Source organism: Rhipicephalus sanguineus, chromosome 2, assembly GCF_013339695.2.
Source record: "Rhipicephalus sanguineus isolate Rsan-2018 chromosome 2, BIME_Rsan_1.4, whole genome shotgun sequence".
Classification (NCBI taxonomy): Eukaryota; Metazoa; Arthropoda; class Arachnida; order Ixodida; family Ixodidae; genus Rhipicephalus; species Rhipicephalus sanguineus.
The window spans coordinates 1,799,183-1,812,532 of record NC_051177.1 but is presented as its reverse complement, the minus strand read 5'-3'; the positions used below and the strand labels follow the sequence as shown (position 1 = coordinate 1,812,532).

At 48.5% G+C, this 13,350-nt stretch overlaps 1 protein-coding gene across 2 annotated transcripts in view; it reads right to left on the bottom strand.

Moving 5' to 3' along the window:
• The window catches only part of LOC119382338 (transmembrane protein KIAA1109 homolog), a 961,129-nt gene that overhangs the window by 135,453 nt on the left and 812,326 nt on the right, over positions 1-13,350 (bottom strand). For both annotated transcript variants that reach the window (XM_049412180.1, XM_049412181.1), the window contains exons 42-43: positions 1,189-1,405; positions 1,027-1,134 (exon numbers count right to left, since the gene is read on the bottom strand). In XM_049412180.1, the coding sequence (XP_049268137.1) occupies positions 1,027-1,134; positions 1,189-1,405 (325 nt within the window). The remainder of the gene's footprint in view (positions 1-1,026; positions 1,135-1,188; positions 1,406-13,350) is intronic.

The following is a 13,350-nucleotide window of genomic DNA, read 5'->3' as shown; positions in this document are numbered from 1 at the left end:
ATATTTTTACAGCATGATGCGCTTCTGCAAGCATGAACCATGTCAGCATGAGCCGTACACCAGGCCACCTAGCAAGCACATGAGCCTTATTCACCATGGTGTATATACACCTTTCCACTGAGGCGCTCTTGAACGCCGTCATAGTGCCAGATAGTTCACCGCTAGCGACGTCTGGCGGCGGCGCTATCTTGGGCTGTTCGCTCTCCGGTCTCCGTTAAAACGACAGTGACAAAGTTATAGATAAACGTAAGAAGTGCTTACTCACGACTGAGAGGTTCACTGGAAGTAAATATAAAAGGAAGGCAAACTCAAACTAACTGCACAGTCGTCCCAACATGACAATCTCGACAACTTATACAAATGCAATATAAAAGGAAATAAGATTGACTAGACAATCTTGCAAATGTGAAAAAAGGTACACGCAATTGAATACACATAATCAGGAAATATCTACAAAGACTTAAGAAGCTACCTAGGCTATAGCTACCCTGCCTCCAAGACACTAACAAGGTAAAAACAGCGCTCACTTGACGTGGACGGACAGAGGGAACACAGGGCACAGGCGCTTCCTGTCCATGCTCGTCAAGTGCGCGCTCTTTTTGCCTTGTTATGATCAGCAAACTATAGCTCAAGATGTGTTATTCCAAGGAACCAATCTCACTTCGTGATAAGGCCACTGAAGGAGATATAACCAGCATTCTGTATGAAGAGGGCTTCCATGGTTTCGTGTGCCATGTCAGCAGGCAATTGCAAACCTTGCAATGCACAGCCAAATGTAAACCGTAATTAGGACAGCAGGGGCTAATGTCGTGGGAAGGAAAGTGTGGAAACATTGTGTGGACTATGATTGGCTGATGCACAGTCGTAAAAAGCTGTATAATTATATATTTTTGTAATGATACATAATATCACCTGTCTACGAAAGCCCTGCTTTAAGCAGTGTCGCATGACTGCTTATGCATCCTGAAGTGAGCCACCTCTCATGTTTTATCCTGGAGGCTCTTTTCAAGCACAGCACCTGCTTACCTGTTTCCTCTTCGGGAGAGCCGAGCTCCAAACTTCCAAAGGGGAATGAATCGGCCCGACTTGGGGACAGAGTGCCACTGCTGCTGCTGGTTTCAGCCGAGTCTTCAGCTGGCAACAAAGAAAGAGAGGTCAAAACCAGGAAGGACAAAGTGGCCTGCTCACCTTGGTCACCAAAAGCCGAGCCTGCAGTGGTCGGATCTCCCAGGAACATGCGGCGAGCAATGCTGCGTCGATACCAGGCTTTGGGGAAAGCCAGAATTTCCGTCAGGCGTCTCATGTCGTACTTGAATGATGCAGAGCCAACGTCACATAGTGCTGAGAAACGGATCAAAGCTCGGCCATTGTCTGCACCAATGTGACGGCTGCGGCTCATGTTCACCTGGACAGAGTAATTGAAAAGCGAATGCTGTTACTACTCGGATCTTCCAAATCTTGCTGTGGTGCAAGACACTCCATACACAAAAATGTGCATACAAGAACAGACAAAAATTACTACTTAGCGCAATAAAAACACAGCACACAAGGAAGGGACATGTGCTACCAGCAACTGTTTATTCCACAACGTCGTCATGAAACATATATATACCTTTGACCCATGCGCAGATGCATTCAATGAAAAAAAAAACAAGAAATGAAGATAACATATTTTTCCTATCTCATATACGTATGGAGGAAGCTAAATTCATTCGAGTGCAGAGTGATGGAACCAACTAGGTCCCCAAAAAGTCTTATGAAGTCATATTTCTTCTACACTGGGCCCTTCTTTTATGTGTTCAAGTTGACGTGGCAGCATTGACTTGCTTGTCACCCACATCGTCGCAGCTACATGCCTTCTAGATTTTACGCCTATTGCATTCCCACTGAGCTCCTCTTCGGTAACATGCGCCCTTCTTGCGGTCATGTCAAGATTCTGCGTTCCGAACTCTGGCGACAAGTACGCCCCTACCAAGATTGACTACGTGTCATTTGCTTCATTTCAGATCCTGCCTGGATTGCCGCACGAAAGTTGCAATGCATCAGGTCTTTGGCAGCTAGATTGACAGAAACGTCGTGGCAAGGCCTGCTCCGTAGTTTACTTCTGTCTACTGAAAAAAGGGACACGACACAAGGCAACAGCACCAGTAGTCTCATACCCCTCGGCGGGATAAACGTACCTGAGGACGTCGCATCAGTGCTCAAAAAAGGACCAAAATTCGACGTTGCCCCAGACGTGCAAGCACATGAGCTTCTGGCCCTAAATAGGACAGTCACAAGCAAACCAGCCTGGAGTATACTGAAAGCTGCCTGCTTCAGCGTGTTGATGGCCTCGTCAAGGGAGGAGTCTCGCAGACGGCACAGAAAGGCACGCTACCCATCGGAAAAATTGTCTCCTACTTTGTTACAAGCAGATAAGGAGGGTGGATTTGTCATGCTCACCAACTCTGAGTATAAAGACAAGGCCTTACAAGCAATTTGCAAGAACTTCAAGGAAATGAAGGTAAAAGCAACACGTGTGAAGAAGGATCTTGAACACTTGTGCAAGGAACTTAACCTTACTCGATTGGCAAACAGCGTTAGCAAATGTTCTGTAAACACTTTGCAAATATTCTTTTTAGTGAAAACTCACAGAGTGAACATTTCCTTTCGGTCAATTGTCAGTGAGAAGGGTTCTTGGCAGCACTGTGTTAGCACGTATTTGTTAAAATGGTTGAAGCAGTTGACCGTGCCAGATCCTTTCATTCTTCGCAAATCCGATGAATTGGTTCAGTTTTTCGAAGATAAACCTGATATTGGGTACGCTTTTTCTGTTCATGTCGAGGATCTTTATTATTCAGTACCTCAGCATGAACTACTAGCATCTGTCAAAGCATGCATACAGGAAAACGCAGAGATGTCTTTCCAGAACATGGTGGGTATTAGCTCTGCTAACTTTTTAACTTTATTAGAGACCAACTTGCACTCTACTTTTATATCATTTGACGAGCAACTTTTTTTGCAGGGAGAGGGCATCTGCATTGGCTCTTGCGTAGCGCCAATTTTATGCGATACTTTTTTGTCACAGGTCGACCGTGCACTGCACCACGTTTTTAATGACGGTGGGAGGGTTTTACGTGTTTTTAGATTCGTTGACGACTTTTTAGTAATTCTTAGACCACAGGCAGGGGGCTTGTACAGGGACCAGGTGGACATGATCTTAAAGCTTTTTAATCTGCATGGGTAAGGACTGTCCTTTACACATGAACTTCTTATGCAGAGCACACAGCAGTTAGATATTAATTCTGAATATTCGAGACTACACCGTGTGCTGGTTGTATCGGCCTCGGGCAAAGAAGGGGATTTTACCCTTCGACTCATCTCGACTCCAAGACAGTAAAAAGAGCCATAGCACCACTTTACCTTGAGTATCCGATGTAGAAATCGTGCCACCACGAGATGCCACCGAGCTTTGATGCTCAAGTATCAAAGCTGCAGTTGCTGAAAGCCTGTTGCAGAAGTGCAAGTCAGTGACTTCACCCGAAAGAAACGTGCTCTAGTAATCGTTCCCTAAATACCTAAGGTTTCGCATAACCTCAAGAAGGTTGCGAACAAGCATGACGCTGAGGTGGTATTCTCTGCCCCCAACAAGATCTTTGCCCTTGCATAACTGCAGCAAAAGCAACAAGGCGAGGATGCCAAAAGAAGCACCTTTCACCTTACGTGAAATGCACCTGCGACGTCGTTTATGACATACCACTGTCACGTGGAAAAAGTTACATCGCTCAAACCGGAAGGTGTACAAATGACTGCTTCAGAGAGCATGTTCTGAACATAAAAAAGAAGGAACAAACGCACTTAGCAGATCATGTGAACTCTTGCGAGGCATTGTTTTGCGAGGCAAAGATTCTTGGCAAAGGCTGCAATGAACAAGCCCGCTTGTTACTCGAGGGATTTCTCATTCAGAAGAGGGGGGCGAGGTGCATTAGCGAACCTTCTGTCACTAGTTCCTCGACATGTATATGAGATAGGAAATATGTTATCTTCTTTTCTTGCTTTTTTTCCTTTTTTTTTCCTTGAACGCATCTGCGTATGTGCCAAAGGTATACATTTCATGACAATGTTGTGGAATAAACAGTTGCAAGTAGCGCGCATCCCTTGTGTACCTTCCTTGTGTGCTGTGTTTTTATTGCACTAAGTAATTTTTGTCAGTATGCACCAACTAGGCCCCTAAAGTGTCCCATTATGTGCACAAGAACACCGCATTTTATAGCCACATTTACTTCTTCATAAAAATGACCAACTGGCATACACAATATCTCTTGATTACTGCCACAAAACAAATGTGATCACTGAAATGTAGTTAAAAATATTGAAAACTTGGGCATGTTGGTGTCACATTGTAACCCACCAGCGCACAATCACAATGATAAAAAATTCGGCAGATCCCACGCATTGTGGGAATAGGTTTCATGCGAAGCAGTCAGCGAGTACTTCTATGCTGTATTTTATGGCTTTGAGCCAAGCATTACGAGGTGGATCTATGTGTTTTCTTAAGTGTAGCAGCTGTGTGCAGATCGTGGGCTCACCAGGCACATTGACAACACTGGCGTTTAAAGGGTAACTTATGGTGAGACCTAACGTCAGCCCTCACGTTAGAGTACATACATCAGTATTGTCGAAACTAAGCGTACTTTATGGCACAATCATGTGAATATTGAAAGACAGCAGCACAGTCGTGGTCTCGACGCCTTTTAATTCGACAGAGCTGCCTTACCAACACTATGAACGAAGGTGACGCTCACAGTGATGATGATTACATACAGGCGAACAGGATGAAGGAAGAATGTTGTGAATATTGAGCTCAAGCGGCCAACCTGGCCGCTGTTTATGACGTTTGTGTGTCGTAGGAATGGTTTTAAGCGGGAAACGTGGACAACCTCTGTGCCACAGCAACGGCTGCCGGAAGGCATGACAACGGGAGTTACCCGATAGTTCACGGGAGAAGTTTGCTTGACAATAGCATACAGGCCGATAAAACGTGACTGAAACTTATCACAAAGGCCAGGAACTCGCGTTGGGGTCAACAGGAATACTTCACCTCCGGGACTGAAGTGAATGATGCGGTTAAAGTCATCGTAACGAGTCTTCCGATCCTGTTGACTCGCCTTGGTATTGAGGCGGGCGCGGTGGCGAGAAGGTGAGAGATTAAGTGCTCACTCGAAGACGCCGACAACTCCACAAGAACATCAAAAGAAAGAGACATTGAGGGGAGATGTCGGTTGACGGCCGTAGACAAGGAAGAAGGGCGAGCAGCCCGTGCTGTGCCGCGTAGCGGTATTGTACATGAAGGTCACGAATGGCAAGATGGTAACCCAGTTTGTGTGGTCGGCGTTGATACACATGGAGATCATATCAGAGAGAGTTCGATGAAAGCGCTCTGTGAGGCCATTAGTCTGGGGATGGTAGCTGGAAGTCGTCTTATGTATGGTGTTACATGCGTGGAGAACGTCCTTGAGTAGTTTCGACAGAAACGCCTTGCCGCGGTCACTCAAAAGCACGCGCGGCGCGCCATGTCACAAAAAGATAACTTCCAAGAAGAAGGTGGCAATGTCCTCCGCTGATCCGAAAGGAAGTGCAGCTGTTTCGACGCACCTTGTCAAGTGGTCTACTGCAGCGATAATCCATCGCTTATTGCTTGCTGATATTGGCAGTGGTCCGTAGAGATCGATGCCAACGACCTCAAATGGAGCGTCAGGACATGGAAGAAGTTGTAGGACTCCCGCAGGACATGAAGTGGGTCGAGCAATGCTTCAATATAGCTTGCTGAATTATAGGAATACAAATGTAACCTTTATTAGACTGCTATAAAAGCAGAGCCAACGCTGGAACCACAGACGTTACCTGACATGACACCTGTATCGTAGCAGTACACATGTAGTGTTTATAGCTTTGTTATAAAATTAGATAGCCAGCACCACAAACACAACTGACATTTGTAGTGTGCACGTATCTCACAGGAGTACGGCCACTAGCGTAGATTCAGACTTAGCGAGCCACAGGGCCACGTTTGCCGTCGCCTCGCGTGAACTAGCGTGCCGCTGCACACGTATGTTCGAGCGCAAAGGCGCAGAGCGGCAAGTACACAGTACTGCTCTTGAGATCCGCAACACTTTATTGCCTGCGGCAACACCACAAAACGCAGTACAACGCCCGCTCCCAAAGGCAGCGGGAGAAGCAAAAACAGGCTTCACCACACCACGGGTGAAAATACAACACAAAGGTGCCGCTAGCACGTCTCCGCGGGCAAAGGGTTCACGGTAACATGCTGCTAAGGAAAAATGGTCCCTCGCGACTATGCTGCGTACTCTTACGATCCGCGACTACAGGGCCCGATCGCTCAAGTGAGGGCAAACTCCGCGCGCGTTGGCTTCGATAGGTACGGTTTCGGCGTGGTATGACCACGTGCGAATGCACCACACCGCTCTTCGGTCTAGCGTTCGGAAAAGGGACAACATAAGGTAAGTGCCCGCCGCTCGCGCAAGGCACCGTTAGCGAGTTCCGTCCGAGCGAGCCCAAAAGAGGAGCCGACGGGCGGGAGAGAAAATACGTGCTTACCCTACGAGGTCCAGAGAGAGTCTCAGCCCCCCGCTGTGCAAAACTCGAGCGCAGCGCCCACGTCGAGGTCCGACGCCGGGAGAGGGAGGTTAACGTCACTCCCCCGCTCGCCCAGCGCCATCAGAGGGTGGAGGAGGGGAGCGTCACATGATCGGACGTGGGGATGGCAGAAATAGGCGAAAAACCAGCGCAATGGCGACGGGCAAGCCTCAATCCCCACACATTGCACCGACATTACGCCTGCATATATAGAGTCTTTTCTAAAGCAGCGTCTAGACTTGGCGTGGCTCTGTGGTAGAATACCTGATTGCCACACAGGATGCTTGGGTTCGATTCCTGCTGGGATCCTGATTTTTATTCTTTCCATTCGTCGGGTCAACGCTGCCGATGTCGGTTTTCTTAACGCTCTCGCATTTAAATTACCAATGTCTGTTCTCCACACTCCTTGGTAGATATAAACTGTCAATCACCTGCGGCGCATACCCGTACATCACGGCCCATGGTAAACGGGTATGTGCCACACATGTGTAGAGGAAAGGGATTGACGACGTACGCACCACAATTTTCACGTTATTCATGTCATGACCCGACGGTCATATTCATCAAATCCTCTTACCCTCCCATGCCAATTTTGGTCTACACCAAGTTAAGGAGGCGATCATGAGAGCACCCAGACGTAGGTGGCTAGATAGATAGATAGATGGACAGAGAGATAGACAGAAATGCTCAAAGTGCCAAAGGTTAGCTAAGAAATGCTTTGCATTTAATATGCTATCTGGGATTTAACGTCCACCTCGTAGAGACGGCCACAAGCTGCAAACCCAGAGGCCATCGCATCTTCGTCACCAACCAAACCATGAAACAGCGGTTCCTTGAAGACAGCAGTCCCGCGATTTGCTGCTACCCGCGACCCCATCTTCAAGGTCCTTGTCTGCCTACGTCTTTTGAGCTCAGTGCAGCAAACCACTCTACAATCAAGACGTACGGCTCGCTCTGCCTGCACATCCAGCTCAGAAACTTGCGCCATGACCTTCACTGGAACTTTGTCATCGCTGACGTCGCCGAGCCAATCATCAGCTCAGACTTTCTGGCCCACTATAACCTCTTTCCGGACTGCCGCAACGACCTCCTCATCGATGCAACAACGGGACATTCCACACCAAGCCAGCGAACGATCCTCCAACAGCCAAGCATCAAGGTACTCAGTGTTGACTATCATTCGCCGTACCACGCCATCCTCGCCGAATTTGCCGGATTGATGCACCCTGGCGGACTGCCACGCAAAGTGCAGCACATCACCGTGCACTACATCCGGACCCCTTAGGCCCCCCGGTTTCTTGCCGCGCCCGTCGCCTTGCCCCAGACCGCATGCGCATAGCCAAAGCAAGGTTCGAGGCCATGCTCCGCGAAGGAATCGCCCCCGCTCTGACAGTCCATCATGGGCCTCGCCACTCCACCTTGTTCCGAAGAAGACCGAAGGCTGGCGGCCCTGTGGGGACTCCTGTGCCCTCAACGCACGCACTATGCCGGACAGGTACCCATCCACCACATACAGGACTTCGTCCATCGCATTCATGGCTGCCACGTGTTCTACGTGCGAGACTTGGTGAAGGCCTACACACAGATACCCGTCAATCCGGATGATGTCCCGAAAACGACAATCATCACTCCCATTGGCTTGTTCGAGTTTCCTTTCATGAGCTTCGGCCTGAGGAACGCTGAACAAACCTTCAGCGCTTCATCGACGAAGTCGTCCGCGGCCTCGACTTCTGCTTTGTTTATCTTGATGACATACTGGTATTTTTCCGCGACGCCGAAGAGCACCACAGGCACCTTCGTTTGCTGTTCCAACACCTCGATGACCACGGTCTACTTGTAAATATCCAAAAAGCACGCTAGGCGCTTCCGCCGTCCGCTTGCTCGGCCACCAAGTTTCATCTGAGGGATCTCGGCCCTTGCCCCAACGCATCTCGGACCTGCAAAATTACCCTTAACCCACCACTGCTAAAGACCTTCGCCGTTTCCTCGGCATGCTGAACTTTTACAGGCATTTGTTGCCACACGTAGCCGACTACCAGGCTCCCCTATATGATGCTTTGGCTGGCCTACGAGGAAACCAACCCGTCACGTAGACACCGACGTTAGCGAAAACTTTCTAAGAATGCAAAGCCGCCCTCTGCACCGCCATGCTTCTCACTCATCCTGTGCGAGACACTACCTTGGGACTCTTCACGGACGCATCTAGCTTCGCCGTTGGCGCCGCCCTCATGCAACGCGTGGACAACACCTGGCATCCCTTGGCGTTCTTCTCCAAAAAACTCGCAGCTCGGAAAACGACCCCTTCAACCTCCAGTTCCACTGACGAAACCATGACCACTGCCCCGACAAGTTTGCCAGCCTACTACAGAGAACTTCTGGCGATATACGAAGCAGTGCAACACTTTCGCCATATTCTCGAAGCACAGACCTGCATCATCTATACCGACCACAAGGCTCTTACCTATGCCTTCTCTCAACGTCGCGACAAACTCCTGCCTGTACAGCAGAACCAACTCTCGTTCATTGCACAGTTCACCACCGACATCCAACATGTCAGCAGGAAAGACAACGTGGTCTCCAACGTGCTTTCACGTGTAGCAGCCATCAGCTCTGTGCAGATAACAGCGGACGTCCTCGCCGAGGCTCACACTACGGACGCCGAACTGCAGGAACTTCTCAAGGGCAGGTCCTCACTACAGCTGCAACAAGTCCCCATGCCAGGGTCGACAACGACAATCTTTTGTGACATGTCGACAGGGTGAAGCAGGCCCTACGTGCCCCTGTCCCACCGCCGTGGTCTTTTCAACCAGCTCCACAAGCTCAGCCATCCCGGCATACGCGCCTCACACGCACCTGGGCGCGCTCCTGCATTCAATGCCAACGCGCTAAAGTCGCCAGGCACGTCACGTCACCACTTGGAACATTCCCTCAGCCCTCTGGTGGCCCGAAGCATGGCCCCTCGAGGGAATCACCGCGGAAGACGTTGCCTCGACCTTCTTCACCAGCTGGATCGCTTGTTTCGGCGCCCCCTGCCGCGAAACCACCGACAAAGGACGACAGTTCGAGTCTCACCTTTTCAGGCTCCTCGGGCTGACCATCGGTTTTGAACGTCTGAGGACCACCAGTTACCACCCCTGCGCCAACGGAATGATCGAGCGTTTCCACCGACAGTTCAAAGCAGCCATTATGTGCCACCCGAACTCAACCTGGCTCGAGGCCATCCCAGCCATCAGCCTCGATCTTCGCGCCACCTTCAAGCCGGACAACCACGCTACACCATCAGAGCTCATCTACGGGGAACTACTCGATCTCCCAGGTGAATTTCTCGCTGCACTGCCATCCAGCACTACGACGTCAGATCTAACCGACTTAACAAGTTATTTGGGCATGAACTAAAGCATCACAACTGAGCGACATGGCGTGCAAGAGGTTTTTTTCTGCTAGCATCATGCGAAGTGGCTTTGGAAACACCTGAAATGTAACCAAAGGCTCATGAAAAGAAAAGCTGCTGGGAAAGCTGACACAGAACCACACGAAAGGTGTCTTCTTGAAGGTATGGACTGCCTTCAAAAAAGCGTAGAAAGGACCAATGTACAGTTGTGCTCAATATGACTTACAATATGGAAGCGTGTGGCCTCACAAGCACAAAGATTGCGCATGGCTTAAAATAACCCCCATTTCCACAACTAAGTAGTTTTTCCCTTACCTGGGAGCGTCCCCGAGTGAAAAAAATAGCATGTAGTCATGAAAATGAGGGCCTGTGGAAGCCATGGGTGATGTTGGAGCTCATGAGGAATGTCATAATGAGCGTGACTGTACATGACATGTGTTCCTTGTGCCAGCTTACAGCTTAGTTCAAGCATAATGACTTGTGTCTACTACAGGCCAACAAACAAGGTAATCTTGTCATCATGCCAAGGGGCATCTTTTTGGATAAAGCACGGCAGGCGATTCCTAAGAATTTTGCATTTATAAAAATTAGTTTGCCCCAAGCTAACAAGGGCCTTTTGAAATTTTGTGAGGAGGATAATCTGAAACAGCTAGCTAAGAGCAGAGAGAAAAGTAGTTGTATTACTTTGACTGCGTTTTTAGAGCTAAAACCCACAAACAAGATGTCTGTTAAAAGCTATTGTGAGTGAGAGCGGCACGTGCAAACTTCAAGTCCGCAGGTTCTTGTTAAAAGGCTTCAAGCACCTTACAATAGATGATCCTTTCTGTGCTGTGAATTCGGATGGCAGTGTTTTTTCCGACAAGACAATTGACATAGTAGATTAACTTCTATTGACATTCTGTGCCTCACAATGCGTTCTTTGTTGATGTTAGCAAGTGTGCTGCACTGCACAGGGAAGTGGAATCACAGAATACTACAGTGAAAGCTCGTTAATTTGAACTTCATGGAGATGCCAGCTGAGTTTGAATTAAACACACTTGGAACTAAAGAAAGTGATGAACTCAAGGCTGTGTATGATGATGAAAAGAGTGCAAGCACCTCTGAAACCGTCAGCTTTTATTCAAAAAAGAAATTCATGATCGTTTTTCTGCTTTTTCAGAAAGCGGTCACGATCACTGCCAGAGCTATTTGGTGATGCAGCTATTAAATATAATTCTGCAACTGGCGCGCAACGTGGCATCCAGTTGGGTCCGCGTATGTAAGAAAAAGAAAAGGTTTTGCAAAATCTCTATGTATTCGTACTTTGTCCACGAGAAACTGGTGTCTTGCGGTGGGCGCTTTCCATGTTGATTTGATGCGAGGTAGCTGCAGTAGTCCCTCACAAGGAAAGTGAAAGGCACTTTGATCTCTGTCCGCATGCTAGCGTCAAACTGACTGCGCTATCGCCAATCCCTTGAAGAGTGTAAAGAAGGCATGCACCTCAATGTTGTCATTTGTACAGCTGCCTGTTTCATGCCAGTTCATGCAACATGCCTGCCACCATTTATTACTTGCACATGATGCATAAAACTGCATTTTATTTTTGCGGCGAACACAGCTATCGTCACAATTCAATGCCATCAGTGTTGGTGCGTTAAGCTTTCAGGCTAGCTTGCACGTTTAGGCGTGCCGCAAGTCGGTGCACGTGAAATGTTCCACACAGGCACATGCCCAGTGATGTGAATGGATCGCTATACAGCTGACGGTGGAGCCTTCGTAGCACAGATCCGTGTCTTCACGCTACACTATGACGATCAACTTGCACAACTCTCACAGGAGATTCCGCAGGGGTTTTTCATGTACCGTAACAACCAGTTCATATTCCCACTATCTCTTTACCTTGGATTGCTTCTGCTTATGAACACAATTAAAACTTGATCCAACAAAACTGCAATTTTACAAAGTTCCCGATCTAATAAGGAACTTTCCATTCTCCAGCAAATTCTCACAAAGTTCAGTGTTGTCATCAACCCGAATTAATGAACCGACTTGTCCACAAAACACGATTTAACAAAGTCTTTCCTGAAATAACCGAGTGAAAAAGTAGTGATTTCATTCTAATTTTGACCGAGACGGATTTCTCCTTGAGTAAGCACTCTAAATCTGTCGCATTAGAACATCTGGGTTTACATTGAAGAGGCTGCACGTACATGAACGGAACGGACGCTGCAGTCGGTAGCACTCTAGCGCACCGAATCGTGGTTGCTTTGGTTCTTTCATGGTTTATGCTAGAGATAGCACCTCCTCACATATTTCTCGCTTGGCCTACTAGCACAATCCCTGCATTAGTTCTCCGAGTTATCGCATAATAACAGCTTGTCATAGCCCGACGTGACCATCTACCTGACCTGCATCACCTGGACACGGTGTCCCCTATGTCTGGGCCACCCTTACAGACTTTTCAGATGCGCAGGCATGGTTTGCTGGCTAAAACAATGTCCTGGCAGCTTTTGGGTGTTGCTACATTACAAATTTAGATTTCGAAGGACCGAAGAACTTTTATTGATATTACAAAATTCCCGATGTAATAATTGTCATGTATCTCGGGAGCGCTTGGAATGTGGGATGGAGTTAGGAGAGAGAGAGAGAGACGGGAGACCGTGGCGGCATGGCAAGGAGACTTTATCTCACACAACACGGCAAACAAAATTCACACACACTCAAATTTTACAACAAAAAGTGACACGTGCGCAATCACTAACTAAAATCACAAAGCATTCGAGCTATGCTTAGCTCTCCTTACTCGAAAGTCTGGCCATAACTATGGCTTCTCAGTCTGTCATTATTCCAATCAAACGTTCTTACTATTCGTGGTGTTCGCTGACTCGGTTCGGTGCCAAAGTCGATGCCCTGTCCAGTCGTCGAAGCTCCTGTACACTTCTTAGAGTCGTCGTCGTTGATCAGCTGCCTCACTGGTCGTCTTCATTGCCGATACTTCGGTCTTTCGTCGAGAATGTCAGTCTCGCCCGGTTAGGCCTAACTCTCGGCCTCTCCTCAGTGCCACTGGATCAAACTGCCGACGTGGCTCTCCGGGGATTGTCAATGGGTTGTAGTCGTCTTGTTGAGCTGGTGAAGTGCCGTAGATGCCCCGAGAACTGCTGCGATGAGGCTGCTACAAACCCAGGAAGCCTTGCTCGGTTGGCACCAAGGTCAACGGGCACCCTCCCAGGCCTCTCGTGTCGCTGCCTCCAGAGCTGGGCCCCGCTGTTCTCGTCACGGGTGCCGCGCTGGCTTGCACCACCTTGCTCTTCTCCAACTCTACAGAACAATTCCTGCCTCTCTTC